The 19,728-nt window shown below is 46.0% G+C and overlaps 4 protein-coding genes across 22 annotated transcripts in view; 3 read left to right on the top strand and 1 right to left on the bottom strand.

Annotated features, from left to right (window-relative positions):
* The window catches only part of LOC1270021 (probable beta-hexosaminidase fdl), a 39,649-nt gene extending 34,943 nt beyond the window's left edge, over positions 1–4,706 (top strand). For all 18 annotated transcript variants that reach the window (XM_061644154.1, XM_061644158.1, XM_061644160.1 and 15 more), the window contains 3 exons: positions 127–818; positions 888–1,044; positions 1,105–4,706. In XM_061644154.1, the coding sequence (XP_061500138.1) occupies positions 127–818; positions 888–1,044; positions 1,105–2,263 (2,008 nt within the window). In that variant the 3' untranslated portion in view covers positions 2,264–4,706. The remainder of the gene's footprint in view (positions 1–126; positions 819–887; positions 1,045–1,104) is intronic.
* A 1,224-nt stretch (positions 4,707–5,930) lies between these two features.
* LOC1270022 (nose resistant to fluoxetine protein 6) lies at positions 5,931–11,327 on the top strand. 2 transcript variants are annotated; one of them, XM_061648572.1, is made up of 13 exons: positions 5,931–6,916; positions 6,980–7,184; positions 7,269–7,445; positions 7,514–7,716; positions 7,801–7,970; positions 8,028–8,196; positions 8,529–8,722; positions 8,805–8,955; positions 9,034–9,220; positions 9,304–9,446; positions 9,521–9,635; positions 9,708–9,833; positions 9,911–11,327. In XM_061648572.1, the coding sequence occupies exons 1-12, from the start codon at positions 6,602–6,604 to the stop codon at positions 9,806–9,808; spliced, it is 2,130 nt and encodes a 709-aa protein (XP_061504556.1). In that variant the 5' UTR covers positions 5,931–6,601; the 3' UTR covers positions 9,809–9,833; positions 9,911–11,327. The 2 variants fall into 2 exon arrangements, with proteins under 2 accessions (XP_061504556.1, XP_061504555.1); XM_061648571.1 differs by having other exon boundaries at positions 5,931–7,184.
* A 1,086-nt stretch (positions 11,328–12,413) lies between these two features.
* LOC1270023 (nose resistant to fluoxetine protein 6) lies at positions 12,414–16,755 on the top strand. Its single transcript, XM_308679.4, has 11 exons — positions 12,414–13,424; positions 13,497–13,639; positions 13,766–13,906; positions 14,206–14,371; positions 14,435–14,572; positions 14,649–14,845; positions 14,918–15,087; positions 15,153–15,515; positions 15,574–15,724; positions 15,799–16,131; positions 16,204–16,755. Exons 1-11 carry the CDS (start codon positions 13,301–13,303, stop codon positions 16,444–16,446), a joined length of 2,169 nt encoding a protein of 722 aa, XP_308679.4. The 5' UTR covers positions 12,414–13,300; the 3' UTR covers positions 16,447–16,755.
* LOC1270025 (nose resistant to fluoxetine protein 6) lies at positions 16,439–19,374 on the bottom strand. The gene is made up of 8 exons (XM_308684.5): positions 19,238–19,374; positions 19,045–19,184; positions 18,829–18,972; positions 17,869–18,744; positions 17,595–17,788; positions 17,030–17,519; positions 16,863–16,965; positions 16,439–16,798 (listed from the first exon to the last, which is right to left on the bottom strand). The coding sequence occupies exons 1-8, from the start codon at positions 19,326–19,328 to the stop codon at positions 16,737–16,739; spliced, it is 2,100 nt and encodes a 699-aa protein (XP_308684.5). The 5' UTR covers positions 19,329–19,374; the 3' UTR covers positions 16,439–16,736.
* Positions 19,375–19,728: the final 354 nt, after the last annotated feature.

The raw sequence follows: 19,728 nt of genomic DNA, 5'->3' as shown, positions 1-19,728 counted from the left end.
GCGGGAAGAGATTATAATATTCCCACACACTCCAACTCTCCAACGCTGGGCTACGGCACTAACCTAAATACCTATATTTATTGATCGAATTACTTATTAATTTACTTTCCCTTTTCGTTTGCACAGTCCCATCGAGCGGCTGTGGACGTACCGGTGTGTCAACAATCGGTGCGTGCGGCACCATTTCGTGGATGGGGTGGAGGAGGACTTTGACACGAACAACGCGCACCAGCAGCAGCACGGAGGACAAGCGCCAGCCGGTGCCGGGAGCGCAAACGCGGGCAGCAGCAGCAGCTCACCCGGCAAGCGTATCCCCTACCTAACCTGTACAATGACCTGTGGGCCGATCAATATTTGGCCGCAGCCGACCGGTGCCACCACGATCGGTAGCAAAACGTCCCGCTTTCGGCTGTCGGACATGCACGTGAAAATCGTGACCAAGTTCGAGCCGGTCGATAAGCTGCTGCACGACGCGTACGATGTGCTGCGGGCCGAGGTTCGTGCCGCGATGGTTTCGCACGGCGCGACGCTGGAAGAGATCGAGGGTGCGGTGCCGGCGGCGTCCGTCCCGGCTGGGGTGCAGCAGCTGCCCCGGGCGGAGGAACGGTCGCTCGCTACGGAGGTGAACGATGCGGCCACGGTTGGAAGGAGTGCCGGTGGGTCGGAAACGTCCGGCGTGGGGAAGATTCACTTCTTCAAGCTGGTCAGCGACAAGCGGTACGATGTGGACGCGTTCGAGGTGAACGTGCACGTGGAGAAGTCGGGCGATACGCACCTGACGTTGCACACGGACGAGAGCTACAACATGACGGTGACGCGTAAGTGATAGATGAGTGGATGATGTCCTAGAAATTCGAAATTTAAACCTTTTCCGTCCTTTCTCATAGACTCTGCACGTGTGTTGATCGTAAAAATAACTGCCAACACGTTCTTTGGCGCAAAGCATGGGCTGACCACGCTGCAGCAGCTGATCTGGTTCGATGACGAGGAGCGTACGCTGAAGGTCCTCAACAAGGCGTCCATTGAAGATGTGCCAAAATTTAAGTGAGTCCTCCTTGAAATCTTTTTTGGTGTCATATGGTAAGCTCCATTTCTCTCCCGCAGCTACCGTGGCCTTATGCTCGATACCTCCCGTCACTACTTTACGGTGGACGCGATCAAGCGCACCCTCGTCGGCATGTCCCACTCGAAGCTGAACCGGTTCCACTGGCACATCACGGACTCGCAGAGCTTCCCGTTCGTTTCGCGCCACTATCCGCAGCTCGCCCGGTACGGTGCCTACTCCGAGCGTGAGGTGTACACCGCGGACGACGTCCGGGAGCTGACCGCGTTCGCGAAGGTTCGCGGCATCCAGATCATACCGGAGATCGATGCACCGGCCCACGCCGGCAATGGGTGGGACTGGGGTCCCAAGCACGGGCTCGGCGAGCTGAGCTTGTGCATCAACCAGCAGCCGTGGAGCAACTACTGCGGCGAGCCACCGTGCGGACAGCTCAACCCGAAAAACAACAACACCTATCTGATCCTGCAGAAGCTGTACGAGGAGCTGCTGGAGATTGTCGGCCCACTGGATTACTTCCACATCGGCGGGGACGAGGTGAACCTGGAGTGCTGGCAGCAGCACTTTAACGACTCGGACATGCGCACGCTGTGGTGCGACTTTATGCTGCAGGCGTACCATCGGCTGCAGCTCGCCAGTGGACAGAACGCGACGGCACCGCGCCTGGTCGGCGTGTGGTCGAGCGGGCTTACCAGTGCGCCGTGCCTGTCGAAGAACACGTTCGCGGTGCAGGTGTGGGGCGGCAGCAAGTGGCCCGAAAACTTCCAGCTCATCAACAGCGGCTACAGTCTGGTGATATCGCACGTGGACGCGTGGTATCTGGACTGCGGGTTCGGCAGCTGGCGGTCGACGGGCGATGGGGCCTGCTCGCCGTACCGCAACTGGCAGACGGTGTACAAGCATCGGCCGTGGGAGGAGATGAAGCTTACCACGCTGCAGATGCGTCAGATTTTGGGCGGCGAGGCGTGCATGTGGACGGAGCAGGTGGACGAGTCGATACTGGACGCGCGGCTGTGGCCGCGCGCATCCGCCCTGGCCGAGCGGCTGTGGACCGATCCGACCGAGGAGCGGTACAGTGAGTCGGTGCCGCTCGAGGTGTACAATCGGATGTCGGTGTTCCGGAACCATCTGCTCGAGCTGGGCCTGCGGGCGGAACCGATCTTCCCGAAGTACTGTGCGCAGAACCAGGACGAGTGTGTATGATATTACGCCAACCCGTTCTACTAGATTTTGTGATTTTTCGCTAGAGGAGGGGATGGTACTGTGTGGTTGTGATAGTTTGACAAAAAAGAGGGCGCTTTGACCGATGTGCTACACGCAATTGTACACGAAAAAGGGAAGCCTGGGCAAGACGACGCGAGAGGAGGGCACATATATTTAGAAAACGCTTGAAACTCATGATATTACTATGACCAACAATCATGTAGCAGCAGGAATGGCGGGCGGGAAGAAGTATGAGATGAGGATAGAATTTTTGTTTGTTGTTAGATATTTATGACACGGCGCAGTAGTGTGATGCACAGTTGAACCTGTAGTACCGGGGAGCTGCGCAAAAGGTTTAAAACAAAACAAAAAAGAACACACGGTTGTACATAGTTTGTAAATGATTGACGTAGTGTTACGGTAGCTACTTATTCGGAGGTTTCAGCGTAGCGCTAGTAAAACGAGAAACATTGTAACCTGCACACCTACCGTAGCGTTTAATGATCATGATAATAGTACACACGACACCTAGCCGAACGGAAGGAGACAATTATGGTTTAATATGGTTTCTTACCAAGTTTAGTATAGTCTATGAAGAATTAGTAACAAACAAAAAACAAACATTTTGCGCTTACAAACTTACAAACAAAAAACGTGCACACTCACACGGCAACGGAACCAGTAACACGGAAGGTTGTAACTTCTCTAGTAGCAGACGAGTCTAGCAGATAGGCACGAGATACTAACGAGCGATAGAATCATCAATGCAAAACACACGGACCCTTTCTGTAGAGGAGTATTTATATTTAATTTCCCACATACCCTTAGAAACAATTCTTTATTTTCCTCCATACACCATACCTCAAAATGGGAAAATTCTGAAAAGGATTTGCACGGTAAACATAACGTCACGAGGCGCCTGGTAGACGATAGGTGAATTGTATTGGTTCACGCGTACTTAAACGACCCGCGTGCATTGTGACGTTTGTGTTTTCTATGCTTTACTGGGTGAACAAATTTTCTATAAATTCGTGCATTCTTTTCCAAATTGTTACAAATGCCGATATGATGATGATGGTTGAAATTGTGGTACAGCAATTTTTCAGGATAATTAGTCAAAAAGGATACGGTAAAGCTGCTTCGAAATGAGCTTTAGTGTGCGCGTGAAAGTGTGTGGAGCAAGTGCAAACAGAAAAGGTGAAGTAATTTCATGTAAACCCTCCCGATATACCTGTACACGATTTCGCTAGCGTACGTAAGTGTTTAAGTATTTCCTTTATTTTTTTTGTGTCGCGTCCCGTTCATACACTTGTGCGTGTGGTTTGAGATTTGCGCAAGCGGTTAGCTGTATCTGTTTCGTGTTATTATGTTTGTTGTTAACTATTGCTTTAATTTAGCAGAAAAGAAAGCATACAGACAATTTGCAGGCGCGCGGCATTTCCGTTTTGCCAAATTGTAATATTAATATTTAACAAAATCCAACAGACACACAGTCGAAACACTTCTTTCCCACTAAACTAAGTGCACTGTAGGTTTAAGCGTAACGTAGCGGCGTAAGTTAGGTAAACAACTATCTAAAAACGGAAGCTCTAAGCAGCACTTGCAGGACGGAACACTTGTTGTTGTCATTGTCAAACGACCAAAATGCCTGATTGTGAGAAAAGAAAACGTGGGAACGAGAAATTAGGAAAAGCAAACAATATAGTATGTATAGAAACAGGTACACTTTCCTTTAAGAGATTACTGTGCAAAAGTTTGATTTAAAACAGTTAGACACATTTGTTTTAAAACCAACTAGTAGCACACAGACGAACCTTAAAACGTCAGCGATGTTGATTAGATTAATTGATTTGCTACAAAAAAGAGCGTGAAAGACACAGGAGAGCCATAAATGATTGCGGATATTAAATGCCGAACGAGCAATACACTCATCACCGTGAAAAGCGGGGGAAAGTTTCGGTTGGATTTAATTGTGTAGCAGAACTTTAAATGGAAATGTATACCGATATGTATCACACGTCCGCGAACGCAAAACTGCGAACGCTTTTGGAAATGAACAAACTTGCAAAAGCAAGCAAGCAAGAGAGACAAAGTGGGGAGGACAAAACACTAAGCTAAGCCGTTTGCCTTTTGCTGTAATTGCATATTGTTAAGAACTGGAAAACAAAATTCGTGCATGTGTCACGTGTTCCGTTGGACCCTGTTTCTGATTTCATGCTTGTTTGTTGCATTTTGGTTGTCGTTAGTGCAGTGAAATGAAAAGTACAAGCGAGTGGAGAGGGGGAAGAAGCACACGGAAAATGAGCTTTGCGTCGATAGTGTGAGGATAAGTTATTTACATGTTTTCTTGAGATTCGATCGTAGCGGGCTCTCTCTCTGTCTATCAGTTCCGATTCTTTTTTAAGTGGTAGTGTAATAAAATGAAAACGAATCATAACTACAACTCACTGGTATAGGTTGAGTTAGTGGAGAGGATGTAGATAATATCACAGAATGTTTGCAGGAGTTCAAATTGATCCGAAATCTCGACGACAAGGACCCAAAAAAACGATTGATTGATTGACGACAGTGACAGTGGTTTGTCTCCAAGGAGTTCGAATCGTTTGTTGCAACCAGATTGGCTCCGTTACTGCAGCAGAAGGTGCACAAGCACATCCTACCTCTTTAAATCAATAATGAGCTATTTAACAGCGCAACGAACGTGTTTATTTGTATCGATTCACATTAAACATTAAACTGACCGCTTTGTAAACCCCACCGAAAGGGGGGAGGGGACTGGCATCACAATAGCAAAACCCCGTCGCAAAGCATGGCTCCACAGCACAATGTCATTCCGAAACGTTGCCGGGACCATTCCGTTGTTGCTATTATTTGATTTTTCTGTTTTCACTGCCACCGTGGTGCACTATTGGCTTGCATTGCCCGCGTGTTTTTGCCGTTTTCCCATAGGGCACACACACACCGGTTCGGTTCGGTTCAAGGTGAGATGGACATTAATTATAGATTTGCTTTCGCATCGTGCAAGGGGGGCGAGAATGAGGGATGATTTGGCCGCCGTTTAGCGTCGTTGCAAATACGTTGCAATTAAATGGCCCCACCCCACAGGTAGCGTTATTTAGCTTTAAATGCACAGAAGAGGGCAGTAACGAGGAAATTATGTTGCATTTTGAAGTGATTTTGTGCAATCCAATCGGGACGGTTGGACAGGGCACAGCATGTCAGTAGTGTATCGGTGACTTTCGAGAGACTAAAATCTTATTATTGTGTGTCGTCTTCGTCTTCGGCTTATGAGAAAAGTACTTAAGATGTTCTTATCAATTGCACGATTTTTCGTCCTTTTCCCATTTGGCTTTGTTGTGGTGCGTGCAGCAGGAGCAAGTGTCGTTAACAGTACAGAATGTGGAATAAGTGTGGGATTTAATAGTGAGTATTGGAATTGCAGTGTGCATTGTTACATTTTATATGTAATTTTCTGAAGCATTTCGTTAATGTTATTGTCCAGCAATATGTGAGAGAGGTAGATTAAGTCCACACTCAAGAGAATGTTCCTTATTTCCGAATAACTTTTAATTTTTATGAAGAAACATTTTATGACAAGAATTGAGAACTTTATTACATTCTATGCCAAGAGTTTAAAAATGGGAAGTTATTATGGTGTCCAGTTTGAGTATGGCTATTGAGAACTGGATAACTTCAACGGGATCATTGAAGAGCCAGGCTTTTCCAAAAAACTGAAACCTAGGTATCTACTTTTCTAAGGTTCTCTTTTACTCCATTTCTTTGTCTACATGTCAGGTTCGTATTGTTCGATTTTCGAAAGCGTTGAATTGTAAAGTCTTCCTAAAATGCTTTAAATGTTTAAACTCAGACCTTTTTTAACTTTTTCTTCCTCTTTGGCACAATTACCGTTGTCAGCTAAGGCCCTGTGTGATTTAGTTTTCAGTGACTTATTGATTCCCCCATAGCAGGATAGTCAGTCCTATGTATGGGGGCAAGGTCCTTTTGGGGGTTGAACCCATGATGGGTATGTTGTTAAGTCGTACGAGTTGACGACTGTACTACGAGACCGACCAAGACCTTTTAAAACACGGAAGAATTTATTTGAAGAAACGTTATGGGATGGTAAATTTGTTATTTTTTCAGTTCAGTTTCTAGGTTAGATAAGATCATTGAAACATTGTTCACACAAAGTGATACATATAAGTTCTCTTTAACGAATCTAATTCAAAATCTTAAAATCTAACCACGTGCTTTTGCTGCTCTCTCAACTTTACGAGAATCATCGTAGTAATCTATGTTCCCCGTAGTAACCGTTTCTCCTTCCCTTCGCCACAATGCATGACAAACTCTCCAGTCACCGCTTACTATCAGATGCCACCGCTCTACCTCTACGATGACTACGATCGCTGTCTGGACGAGTTCCCCGGGCGGGCCACCTACTGCCTGGTGGACAGCTGGATCGTCCCAAACGACTCCGCACCGCTGTGGTCCGTGATAGAGCAATTTTCCGCCGACAGAAAGCGCAGCTTCCGCCACGATCGACTCCAGCGCGGTCTGTGCATGAACCGATGCCACCAGCTACTGACCAGGTTCGATCCACGCACGCAGATGAAGTACTTTCGCGCTCGCTTCGAACCTAACGATTTTCAGCAGGTAAAGTTGTACGTAGAAATTGGTCCATTCTCTAGAACCCCAATTCTTTCGCCGCGCACACAGATCACGTTCGACCCGAACACGTTCCGCGGGGCGCTCGACTGGCGCAACCGATACCGCCGTTTAGCCAATCAATGTGTCAATTACGAGCTGAAACGTCAGTACTCCCTGATGGCCTACACAACGGTAGAATACTGCACGACGAACCGAGCGCAAACGGACCGGGACGTACGGGTGTCCGCGGTGCAAGCAGCACCGGAAGCATTAGGTGACGCGGGCCACATCCAAACGATGAAATATGTATCTTTTCCTTCCTTCACAACGTTGTTCCTGTTTCATTATTTCATCTCAGATAAGATTGATGTTACGTTTCTGTTTGTCCTTGGTACACTACTCACCCTAACACTGCTGTCCACCGGGTACGATTGCTATCGATACCGGCAAGCGCGACCACACCACGGCGGCACGATTGCGGATGGATTAAGAGATTACTATCGATCCGGATTGGAGCGCCCGGGTGTAAGCCGTGGTAGGTGTTCAAAAGCCATCTCCTTGCCATGGTGGGAGCCTTTTTGTTTACATCCTTTGCCCTTCCAGCCACCGTACTGCTCGTTGCGTTTTCCCTTCCCCGGAACTGGCATCTACTAACGACGGCGCGTAGAAAGGTGTCCAGCACCGCCACGAAAGATTTGCGCTTCATACAGTCGGTCCGGTTTCTCGTCATGTACCTCGTCATCGCCGGCCACTCAATGCTGTTTAATTGCATCTTTCCGCTACAGAACCCACAGTACGTCGAGCTGGTAAGATGACAAATGATTAATTGTAATGAAAAAAGAAACAGAAAAGATTTTTTTAATTATTTGTTGTTTTTTTTTTACAAACAGAACTATCGCCGAGTCATTACGATGCTGATATTCAACGGCATTACGGTGGTGCAGACGTACTTCACCGTGAGTGGATTCCTGCTGGCTGTACACTTTGTGGATTTTACCGAAAAGCAGCGTCGCTTCCGCTGCTGGGACTATCTGCAAAGTATTGTGTATCGATTGTTAAGGTAAATATCCTTTTTTTTATTAAAAACACGTCAAATCAAACCTTTGTTTGCTTGTAGATTAACACCAGTTTATGCGTTTATGCTGCTGCTCGACGCCACCTGGCTGATCCGGCTGCAGGATGGTCCGATCTGGAAACGGGTAGCCGAAACGGAGCGCACCTACTGCCGCACGAACTGGTGGGCTAACGTGCTGTACGTCAACAACTACGTCACCGTATCGGAACCGGTACGTTTCGTTCGTGATTGGCCATCGAAGTAGGCCCGTAGCGTCGTATGCGGGCTTCCTATCACGTACCGTTAGCGTTAATTGTAGTGAATCGTTGAGGAGGGCTAAGTTGGCCATGAAGTTAGTACAATTTACACACCCTTGTTTTGTTGTTGTCATTTAATGGTTAGTTTAATGAGGTGATATCGGTTGTTTAACTGTGGCGGAACACAATCATTTAGCTATCATTTTAATGGTAGCACGGTGTAATTGATCATTATTATTATTACAACAGTGAAGGTAGCATTTAATAGATTAGGATATATCATTTCCCCATTATTAATTTTTTGCAGTGTTTACAACAGACCTGGTACCTTGCGACCGACTTTCAACTGTTCGCCATTGGGCTTGCCATTCTCGCGCTTACATGGCGCTATCCGAAGCTGCTTAAACCGTTGCTGGCCGTCGCTGTGCTGGGAGCACTTCTAATACCGGCCATCGTTACGTACGTCAATCGTTTCGAAGGCGTCGTCATCTTACGACCAGAGTAAGTGTGTGTGTGTGTGTTCTTTTCTGCTCCCCCTTCACAAAAACTACTTCCGTAATGATGTTTTTACAACTCCCCCAAGAGCGCTCAAGTATGTGCTGTGGTATGATCCGATGTACCGCAAGATGTACATCCCGACGCACACCAACTTTGGCAGCTATTTGGCCGGTCTCATCGCCGGCTTGCTGTATCACAGGCTGAAGCGCGCCAACTTTGATGCCGTTCGCCATCGGGTAAGGGAGAGACGGTGAAAGTAGAAAAAGAATTTAAACGGTTTAAACGTATGAATTCAAATTTGTTCTTTTTTTCAGGGCTTTCGCACGCTCTGGTACGTATCGCTTCCGACCGCAATCGTCCTGCTGCTGTCGGCGTACGTATTTTATGCGTACGATTTTGAAAAGCCCGCGCTCTGGATAGCGGCCTACGCGGCACTGGCGAAGAATCTCTGGGGTGCACTTTTCGGCGTACTGTTCGTCGGGCTGGCGTTCGGTGTTGGGGGTGAGTGTAAAGGAAAACAGTTCTGCTAGGGCCCGTGACTAATGATAGCGATTGTTTTGTTTTTTTCTTTGCCCCTTTTAAAGGCTTTCTACGAACGGCGCTGAATAATTCGATCTTTCGGCCACTCGGCAAGGTGACGTACTGTGTGTTCCTGTGCCATCTGTTTGTGATACGCGTCACGCTGGGCAACATCCGGCAGCCGATCTATGTGAGCGATATGCGAATTGTGAGTGATGACAGAGGGGAAGGAAACCACAAAGAAGGAAAGGATGTTCAATGTTTCATATTGTTTTTTTTTAGCTTGTTTCTACCTCCTCGACGCTGGTATTGGCGTACATTATGGGGACGTTAATGTGCCTGCTGATCGAAATACCATTTTCCAACGTACAGAAAACGCTGTTCTTCTATAAGCCGGGTAAGTCTAGTTGTTAAAATAAGAGCCTTTTTTAAACTTATTTCAATTATTCTTTTATTTTTCTTTAATTAGAAAACATCTACAAGGAAGAGATACAGCTGGTCTACAATGGTTGCGCTAACGAATCAAATCCAACTGCAAAGAACACCAAGGAAATAGAACAAGAATCGTAAACTATAATAATTACATTCTAATAAGGTTTGTATTTTTGCAAAATTAAACAAATTTTGCCTTAAAAACTTACTAATTACAGTAAAATCATCAACCGATTCTAGCATCTTTTACATTTTATTCCCTTGCTATGCGTCCAAGCAAATAGTACCCAACATTACAAAGTAACACACGCCTCCATGCAAACACGGACCCGCTAGTGACGCACACACGGGCCACTGTTTTAGTTAAATGATTACTGGCGTTTTCTAGCCCCCTTGTGCCCTTCACTGAGCGTTTGGAGTTGATAGGTTGATTCGATTTCTCTGCCTGGCTGGAGCAAATTAGCAACAGAAGAATCGATTATGGCTAAGCAGTTTCTAGGAAACGGTGCACCAGCACCAGGGAGGAAAGCAGTTTAGAGCTACCACCACAGGAAATGGATACGATTACAAGCTACAAGCCTATTGTAAACTTATGTTTATGTCTGAGCTGACTTTAGAGTGGAGTTTTAAGTGAACCAGTTCCAGAATCAGGATAGAAGTGGACCGATTAGTCTGCGGAGTAGGTTGCTTTTGTTGGCTACGCATACGAATGTGCGTCCTATTCATGAGGGTCGTTAGTGAGCTTCGAGTACAGGCTGAGTGACTTCGACGGGATGTGAGCACGGAACGGCTTTTTTTAAAGTACGTTTTAAGTAATACACAAAGGTGCTGGTGTCGGGGGCAGCATTTTGAGGGAATTATTTATGCATATGATGCAGTGTAGCTAGATTCCAGACATTGTATCAATTTAAAGAAGCATGGAAAGTTATTGTGAAATATGGAGGAATGCTTCAAACATGTAATATTAAAAAGGATTCATTAAAGTAAACTACACATCAATATCTTCCAAAATATGTATTTGATTGTCTTTTTTTACTTGTTGGCGAACACACGTCTTCCGAGAGCATTTTTAGTACCTAGTAGCCATTTTAGTGCTATTTTTACCAATAAACGTGCTTCTTAATTGATCACATAGACCCAACGGGACGATAAAAACAAATCAGCAATTCAAATTATGGAACGCAACCTCTTTAATAACTGTTTTGCTTCTACTGTGGGATAGAAATTATTCAAATGTTTTACAGTGTCCCACAATCTCATACGCACAATTGTCTACTACCTTTAGTGTTGTGTCTACTGGAATCAATTGCAGTAAGTTCACTGCAGGCGTTAGAAGACTTTTCTAGACCTTTGCAGAGCTTTGCGAAGGCAGCAAGGATACGGTACAACAAGGAACAAGGTACTGGGTGGAAATTTCCACATCACACCCCATCAAGCTATGCCATATCATTTATCTTTTTGCCCGGACTGCAGCCTGTCATTGCAGTCTGTCTCACCTCACAGGGGGGCCTGGAAACCTATGTTATTACTGCCGGTGGAGGAATGTGCCGGACATCGGGGATGTAATTTAACTACAAATGTGAGATTCTTTCGCTTGCTGTGTGCGATATGGCGTCGTAGAAACACGGCGGGCGTGTTTGACTTTAAATGGTACTTTCAATATCGATCATCTCCAATCAACGAACTCACCTTTGGGGGGGGTTAATTGTCTAGTGTTATCGGGCAAGATGCAAACTTCTGGGTTAGTTCTGGCCAAAGTCGCAAATTCATTCCTCACATTCTTTTTGCCCACCTTGCCGCCTACTTTGATGAATGCGTTTCGCGCGCGCAAGCAAACCGGTTTACCTAACGCGACGTTAGTGCGTGACGCTACGCGATGCGCGACAGCCCCGCGCGTGAACTGCGCGCCCGACGTTGATGAACAGCTGATGACCTTGTAGGCGCGAAGGTTGACTGTGCTCAGGGTGTGTGAAATATGAGAGCTTTTCTAATGTGCACACTTCTTTTCCTCCTCTTTAAGGGATCATTTAGTGTTCGTTGATTGATGTCGCAAATGAAAAATGGGCCTTTGATCGTTGACATTCATTAGTGGGGTATTAAACAAAACCCTTTCATTACACTTAAAGCGCCATAGTTTACCCCAAAATTGCAAAACAAAAATCCATAAACTCACCACTTGTCGGACACTTTCGCTTTCTAACACTTACATTTACCGTGTATGTGGGCATGGCCGCTGAAGCTATTGTAGGGCAGTGTGTCAAATGATGCGAACGCGAGCTTCACGCAATCCCTGACGCAATGTGCTATAAATGCTCACCTGAGATACTTAATCATCTTTATGTTGCTGGAGAGAGAGAGAGAGAGAGAGATGGAGAAAAGAGAATGAAAGAGAAGCTGTTTGCAAATCACAATACAACAGGGCATTTCTTTGTAGTGGGCTGTACAGATGGACAGCGAGAGAGATCGTCTGTAACCGTTTGTTCTCGTGATCGTGAAAATTCCTATTAGTCATAAATTTGGATTTTCAACTGTGGAGGCTTCCCTTGTTGATCGGAAAATATGAAAATTTTCCCAAATTTTGTTGAATGATAGTCATAGTTATGGAAAACACTTTATGAAAAATAACCCACATTGAACTCATTTCAGTCTTGTTTTATAGTTTCATTCCAACTGGAATTCAATTTGATCGGGTTTTCCTCCACTTTTGTGAGACAATTTTTTCCCAATTTCTTGTTAAAACATATTGTTTTAAGCACACAGCATCTCCCTCAAAAACGATCCATTCTGCCTTGAACGATCTGATATGCCATCCATCATCACCACGGAAGCCGTGAAAATTGAAAATCCCAAATCGAATAAACAACAAACTAAAACACTAGGTCAATGTTACGCAAAGTAGGGGAGCCCCCCTGCTTCCAAGCATTAATGATTAGAAATCGATTTGTCGATCTGTTTGCAAACGGCGAGATGAAAACGAAAGCCATCGAAGCATTGCCGGCAAATGCGTGATGAATTAATGAAAAGAAGAGAGGGAAAGGGAGTGATCAAAATCTGTCCGCTGATCACTGACTAAACGAAGAAAAGCTACCGAATGAACCGTAACACGATGCGGCCTCTAGACGGCTTTGGCTCCGTTGCTTGCAAGCTTTAGAGAGAGAGAGGCTTTGAAGAGGTGTTTGCGTGTGTTGATTTGCAAATGAGGATAGAAATGAAATGAAATGCAGCTTTATGCGTGAATTATGACGCATGATCACCGACAAAGGATCACTTCCGCCTGGACGAACACGTACGCGGCTAGGAGAACAAAAATGAGAGTGGTAGGAAACCGAATGGCTGATGATAGAACGCATGCGACCGTACGTCATAAACACCTGCATAAATGTCGGCTAGCTTCCCCCGTTTGCTTGGCTGTGGGAGGTGGCCTGAGGTGGCCACCGGTTACAACACCTGCGCGAACCGAGCGTCCATGTCGATCAATTTCGCAGTCCAAGATCAGTCCAGCAGGCGCTGCTGAACGTTGAAGTGTGTCGCATCGCCCCGTGGTGGTTGAAGTTTGAGAGTGAAATTAGTGGTTTTAAAGAGCTATTGAGTACTAAATGATTATAAATTTAAGTGTTTTTGAAACAAATTATGAAGTTTCCGTTCCTTCGAAATTCACCCTCCCCAATGATCAGCTTGGTTCGGCTTTCGGTGCTCTGTGTCGGTTGGCATCTAGCAACCGTAGATGCGTTCGATGTGTTGCTAGGATATAACAGTGAGTTTGGGACGTGTTAGGCAATTGTTCGATGTGATCGTTCATATCCCGTTTTCGTTTGTTTGTTTGCAGAAAGTGAATATTGGAAAATTCCGCAACTACAACTGTACGACAGTATTGAGCAGTGTCTGCACAACAAGCCCGAGGGTGTGTTCTGTGTTGCGAAGGTGGTGATCAAACCGGAAAGTCGGTCGGAAATATGGCGGCTTATTAAAGTAATTAAATAATGTGCTTTGTGGAATCATTTGAAGTATTTTAACGTCCTACTGATGTGGTGATGATCAGTCGATGTGTGTCGTTTCTGCGTGTGTGATAATGTGTTTGTTTGGGGTTTGTTCCAGAAATACTCCAAGTATACGTTCCAGTACAATCACGATGTGCTTACGCGTGGCGTGTGTCTTGACCGGTGTAAGAGCGTGGTGGAGCAATTGGGTCCCGAGGCAGAGAGGTTCTATGTGCCAAAGTTTAACGTTTCAAAACGGGTAAGTTTGAGATTCTTGTGCTCTTAGTCACTATCGCTTAACGTTTTAACTAATATCATAACAAAAGACTGATCGAGATCAGAAAGAGGGTGTCATTAAGTATTAAGCCGGGATACAAAGCAAAGTTCCGGGTAATGTTTCAAATCTTGCAACAAGAACAAAGGTTATGAAAAAGGCGGTAACTGTTTAGGCTTTTAGATACCAGGACACAACACTTTCAATTTGAATTTCTCTTTTCTAAGAGAACGTCAAGAGTTGATTTGTTTGTTCATTTTTCAACATTTTTCTACATCCTCCAGTATGCCATTTCGGATTGGTTACTGCCAAATGTTACCCAATACCGCCGTGCCTACGGCTACCTTATCAATGTGTGCCAAAACTATGACCTTCGCACACGCTACAACCTGTCCGGGTATGCGGAAATCGAAGAATGTACTACCAATGAGAATTTGGACCGACCAATGGGTAATAGTTTCGCGTGTAACACTATGACCGTTAATTAATAAACATCCGTTTTTCATTTTCCAGACACTCTAGATATTTGCTACATAGTACTGCTTGCTTTGCTGCTCCTGCTTGCGATCAGCTCCCAGTGCTACGACAGTTGGCTTGCGCGTAGATCCAGCGACGACGAAAACTACTACCGAAAATCGCACAAAAGTCGTGGTACGATTTGCACTTTCTTAGCGTCACACCGCACCATACCACTCATCCAACTTTAGCCGATTGCTTACCTTCACAGTGGCAACCCTGGCGACTGCCTTTTCGCTGCGCCGTAACTGGGCCCGGCTAACGTACAAAGCGTCCCGCTGCCAGTACCAGCAGGATTTGGACTTTCTCGATCTGGTGCGCGTGCTGACGATGAGCTTCATACTGCTGCTGCACGTGTTTATCGGGATGGCCATGTTTACCGCCCAAAATCCCCTAGCGATGGAGCAGGTAAGGATGAAGATTGACCTTTAAGTTGAGGCATTGTTTTGGTACATTCTCTCTGTGTTTTTTTCCTTCCAGTTTTCGGCCCATCCGTTGTCGCAGATGCTCTTCTCTATAGCCCCGTTCCAGGTGGACATGTTCTTCTGTGTTAGTGGCCTGCTGCTAACAGTGCAGTTTCTAGAACACACCGAAAACAAGCGCTTTCGAATTAGCATCCTATGGCAAGGGCTGATCAATCGTTATCTGAGGTAAAACGAATCCAATCTTCCATCGATCTTCGAGATAAGTCTTCAAACTCCATCTCCACTTCCAGATCTCTTCCCGTGTATGCCGTACTGATGCTCTTTACCGTATCTCGCTACGATACCTACCAGACGACACCGTCGGCGTACAAAATTATGCCCAAAGTACGACTGATCTGTCGCCGCAAGTGGTGGATCAACTTCCTGTACATCAACAACTACTATCAGCCGGAAGAACAGTGTCTCATACACACCTGGTATCTGGCTGCGGACTTTCAGCTGTTTGTGATCGGTTTGGCGGTGCTGACGTTACTGTGGCGCTTTCCCAAAGCCACCTTCTGGACGGCGGTAACGCTGGGTGTGGTAGGAGTCGTACTGCCCATGATCAACACGTACCTGCACGCCATGGATGCAATGATGCCACTAACAATGAAGTAAGTTTCTTAAAGTTTTTTAAGGTGATTTACACCCAAACTGTTGGAATATTCATAGAGGCAACGAGTATCAGCTCTGGTACGATGAATACTTTGTGAAGACTTATCAGGCAACGGAAACGCACTGCTGTAGCTACTTTTGCGGCATGATCGCAGGGTTGCTGTATAACAAGATCACACGCAAGGAGCTTACACTTCCACTCGGTACGGTAATGTGTCGTTCTTGCTCAACGGCTACGAAGCTATCCGGTGCTAAAACGATCTCTTCCTTCTATCATTCTAGCTAAAGAATGTATTCACATTGGCGTACATTTCCATCATTGGATTCGCCCTACAAGCGCCACTGTACAACATGATCCAGTTCAGCAAACCTTCGCTCTGGATGGCAATCCTGTCGGGCGTGCATAAGCTCTCGATCGGTTCGTTCTACTCGATGGCCTTCCTGTTGCTTACCTTTCACGATCGTACGTCTGCCGTGCGACGGTGGTTCAGTGGAAATGCGCTGAGCCGTGCGATGGCACGGCTCGGGTTCGGGTTTTACCTTGTGCAGATGTCCGTCCTGAAGGTGGTGTTCGGGAACTATCCAGAGGATACACGCATCAATGTGCAACTTATTGTAAGTGAAATAGGGACAAAAACATATAAAAAGCAAAGCAATTTATTGTTATTCCTATCTTGTTAATTTAAGGTTTCAACGTTTTGCTCAACATTCATCCTGTCGTACAGTATCGCACTGATTGCTTTCATCTTTGTAGAAAAGCCGTTCGATGTTCTATTCAAACTGCTGCTAAGTTCTGGTAAACCACGGCGGCCCGAGCTTGAATCAGCGTCGGTTAGCAAGCAGTCAGCAATTAGTAGCATTTCGGTGATATCTTCGGCGAAAGAGAACGGAAACGCTAAAGGGAATGGCTTACAGGAGGAAGTGAAGTAGAAGCTACGTTCCCTTGAGAAGATTTTTTATTTAGCATTTAAAGTTAGTTTACTCTTAAAAGGTATCATTAATTCGAGTGCCACCATGTCACCTATAGTAGTTTGAAAGCATTTTTAGACTTACGCAATCGATCGGGCCAGAAAATGGAACAAAACCACCATAATAACGTCCAAAATTGATCGGAAAAATGAGAGTATAGTTACTTTTTAGCGTTCCTTATCATAAGTAGCTCATAGAGGTCATATTAAGTTGATAATAACACCTAAGATGATTAAACTGAGCCCTCCTTTTCACTCCTTTTTTAAAGCACATTGCTGCTCTGTTTTGTCTGTTTGTGAAGATTTGCGTGCACCTAAGAAAGAAAGCAAAGAGCGTTAGGAATTCAATTCAGTATTTGAGAGCTTTCCCTTCCTTACCTAATAATCGCTTGAAAATGGCTGCCGCTGGTAGCTCAACCGCCAAGGCGAGTACAAGCGCCACCCCGTAACATACGATCCACGTGTACAGGACCGCTTCAAACTGAAAGGAATGGTAAAGGATTGAGATTAAAAGAATTTTGCATTCAAAACACCACTCCACTTACGAAAATCTTCCAACTAAAGCCCGTTCCATTGCCGGATGCATTTTGTGTCAGGCTCTTCAGCACATTAAACTGCACCATAAACACACCGAACGAAAGGCGACTAAGCAGCTGCAGCGCTGGATGGAAGTGGATCCACGAGTGACGACCCTGCCACATCGTCGCACCGTACAGGATGCCCACCGCACACATGGCACCCCAGCAGCACCGATGAACCGCCCCGTACACAGCATTCCACAGCATTGGTTCGCTGTAGTCGAGGGCGTAGAACAGGGGAGAAGCGGCAGCTTGTAGCAGGACCATTGCTGGCGGTAGCCATTTCAATAGTCGGGAAGAAGTTGTATCACCCGAAAGCCAGGGAATGGACGTTGTACGATAGCGATGGTACGCAAGGCCGGCAAACAGTCCACTGAAGTAGCTGCAGGTGTGGGGATGCGAGAGCATGTAATCGTTCGTAAGAACAGGATGAACGTAGAAGATGAATCGGAGCTGTCTGAAAGAAAGGATGATTGTTTTGGAGAGAGTTCTTGGAGATCTTTTTAGAGAAATTGAATAGAGAAGTATGTACTTGAAGTTGGCAAGGATCACTCCAGGCAGTTTGTGGTGGTACAGATTCACGATGGGAGCTGCTATCGAGAAGATACTGGCACTGGTTACCAACGGCCACAGCAGTCGTGGATGACGGTTGATCAGTATCAGCAAAGGTAGTCCGGCAAGAAAGAATTGAAAATCGGCCGCCAAATGCCATGATTGTTGCATACACTAACGTCACCGAAAAATTAGAGAAAACAGGTCCTTTAAATGATAGAAAGCATTAGGAATAGGTCGTATTTTTCCCTTACCATAGAGCTGGCTTTGAAGTAATTATTTAAGAATAGAAAGTTCAACCACCCGTTCGTCCGACAGTTGTCCCGCTCCAGTGCAAAGTACCGATAGTCACCCGGACCCCGAGCAAACCAATCGAGCCACGACACCTGATAAAGCCACACCACAAGCAGGACGGGAAAGATACGTACATAGCGCATCACCACACCCTTCCACAGGAACGACCAACCGACACGGGTTGCCCTTGAGCTGGCAAACTCGAGAAAGTGTACCGCCAGCATCACACCACTGATTGTGAAAAATGTATGCACCTGAAATGGAAACACGCTGACAGCGATCAACGATAGCGGAAGACCGTAAAACTCTTCCAACGGTCGCATGTTCGCTGTCGGCGCTGCCACATACGCCATGGACACGTGGATGGCCAGTATGATAAACACCGACAGCATGCGGAAGATCTCAACGAAAGCAAAATCACGCTGCAGCTTCGTCCTGGGTGGTGATACGAGCTGTGACCAGCTTCTTTGGAGTGCAAACTCCATCCACAGCGCGTTGGTGGTGGTGGAGCGTCTTGCGTGGTTTGCTTTTGTAGTGGCGCTCGTTTCGTTATTGTTGTCCAATGACGGTGATGGTGGTGGTGGCGTGTGCCGCCATTCGAGGTAACTTGCGTACCCAACCAAACCGCAAAGTGTTGCGATTAGTGATAGGAACAGCACATGATACGCATCGATCGAGGGGTGCTGTGTAGCCGCAGTTACACATCGTTCCAGCTCGGAGTGGCCGGACAGATTGTAGCGCTGTTTGAGCCGATGGTTGACGCAGATGTTGAGAATTCTTCCGTACTGGGTCCGATATTTGGGAAGCCCTGTTTCTGATGGGATCGAAAGAAGATGCTGCAATGTTGAAAATACAATCACACATGTTAAAACAAACACTTAACAGTGGTGGCCACTTCAAAGCTTAAGGCAAACACCTACGTAAGGTTTCACTGTGATTGGTTCCATTTCAAGAGTGGCCTTGGCGGAAGAACTTAAACCATCGAGCAGGCGCACACACCGATCGACGCACAGTCCCCGATCGAGCAGGGAGTGTTCGTGGTAGGAAGGATTCTTGGAGTATTGCTGTTATAAATACACAAAATTTAATTACTCTAAGTGTAGATAAAAATCTATCTTCAGTGATCATACACTCACTTCTATTGCACGCCACACGTCGGAGCTTTCCTCCGGTTTAAGAACCGTTTTCACTACACAGTAAGCACTCGCGGGATACTTTTCGAAACATTCAGTTACATTTTCATAATGGAACAGCGCCGGCATCAGCTCATAATCATCTGCAAAAGGGATCTTTATCGTCCGCTACCTGTGTATGTGGCCAGATGCTTACCTGTGGCGTTCACAATTCTTCCAGAAATGTTTGCAACCAGGAAGTTTAGCACCAAAATCACACGAGTTAGCGCTACGGCTGGCAAGGCCATTGTTAGGGAAGAAGCACCGATGTGCACCGTTCGGACGTTGGAAGCTGTTTGAGCCGTACCGGTTTTGGACAGAACCCCGGAACTAAAGCGAATATATTCTTTCAGGGGGAGAACACACACACACACACACACACACACACACACACACACACACACACACACACACACACACACACACATGTATGCTTTATTTATTTGCTGTGACCAGTGAAGATCACTTCGGGTATGAGTTGATCCACTTCACCTTTGGCTCTGAATAGTTTTGGGTGAACGAGAAGGAATGGGTGCGATATGATCGCTCTTTTTATGTGTTTATGACTGTTTCTCTTTCTCTCTCTTTCTCTATCTCTCTCTCTCTCTCTCTTTTGATTAGGTTTATCAATAAAACAAATAGGAAAAA

The sequence above is a fragment of the Anopheles gambiae genome, chromosome 2 (genome assembly GCF_943734735.2).
Source record: "Anopheles gambiae chromosome 2, idAnoGambNW_F1_1, whole genome shotgun sequence".
In the NCBI taxonomy this organism is placed as follows: domain Eukaryota; kingdom Metazoa; phylum Arthropoda; class Insecta; order Diptera; family Culicidae; genus Anopheles; species Anopheles gambiae.
This window is presented reverse-complemented; position numbering and strand designations above follow the sequence as displayed.

What these genes read in the sequence shown, in the direction of transcription:
- LOC1270022 (XM_061648571.1), top strand. Translation starts at nt 6,602, where the DNA reads ATGACAAACTCTCCAGTCACCGCTTACTATCAGATGCCACCGCTCTAC. An exon ending in AGCAGCACCGGAAGCATTAG is followed by an intron (nt 7,185 to 7,268) that starts GTGACGCGGGCC and finishes ATTTCATCTCAG; the next exon opens with ATAAGATTGATGTTACGTTT. An exon ending in TTGATGCCGTTCGCCATCGG is followed by an intron (nt 8,956 to 9,033) that starts GTAAGGGAGAGA and finishes TCTTTTTTTCAG; the next exon opens with GGCTTTCGCACGCTCTGGTA.
- LOC1270023 (XM_308679.4), top strand. Translation starts at nt 13,301, where the DNA reads ATGAAGTTTCCGTTCCTTCGAAATTCACCCTCCCCAATGATCAGCTTG. An exon ending in TGTGTTGCTAGGATATAACA is followed by an intron (nt 13,425 to 13,496) that starts GTGAGTTTGGGA and finishes GTTTGTTTGCAG; the next exon opens with AAAGTGAATATTGGAAAATT. An exon ending in AGTTTAACGTTTCAAAACGG is followed by an intron (nt 13,907 to 14,205) that starts GTAAGTTTGAGA and finishes TACATCCTCCAG; the next exon opens with TATGCCATTTCGGATTGGTT.
- LOC1270025 (XM_308684.5), bottom strand. Translation starts at nt 19,328, where the DNA reads ATGGCCTTGCCAGCCGTAGCGCTAACTCGTGTGATTTTGGTGCTAAAC. An exon ending in AAGAATTGTGAACGCCACAG is followed by an intron (nt 19,185 to 19,237) that starts GTAAGCATCTGG and finishes TCCCTTTTGCAG; the next exon opens with ATGATTATGAGCTGATGCCG. An exon ending in ACGTGTGGCGTGCAATAGAA is followed by an intron (nt 18,973 to 19,044) that starts GTGAGTGTATGA and finishes TATTTATAACAG; the next exon opens with CAATACTCCAAGAATCCTTC.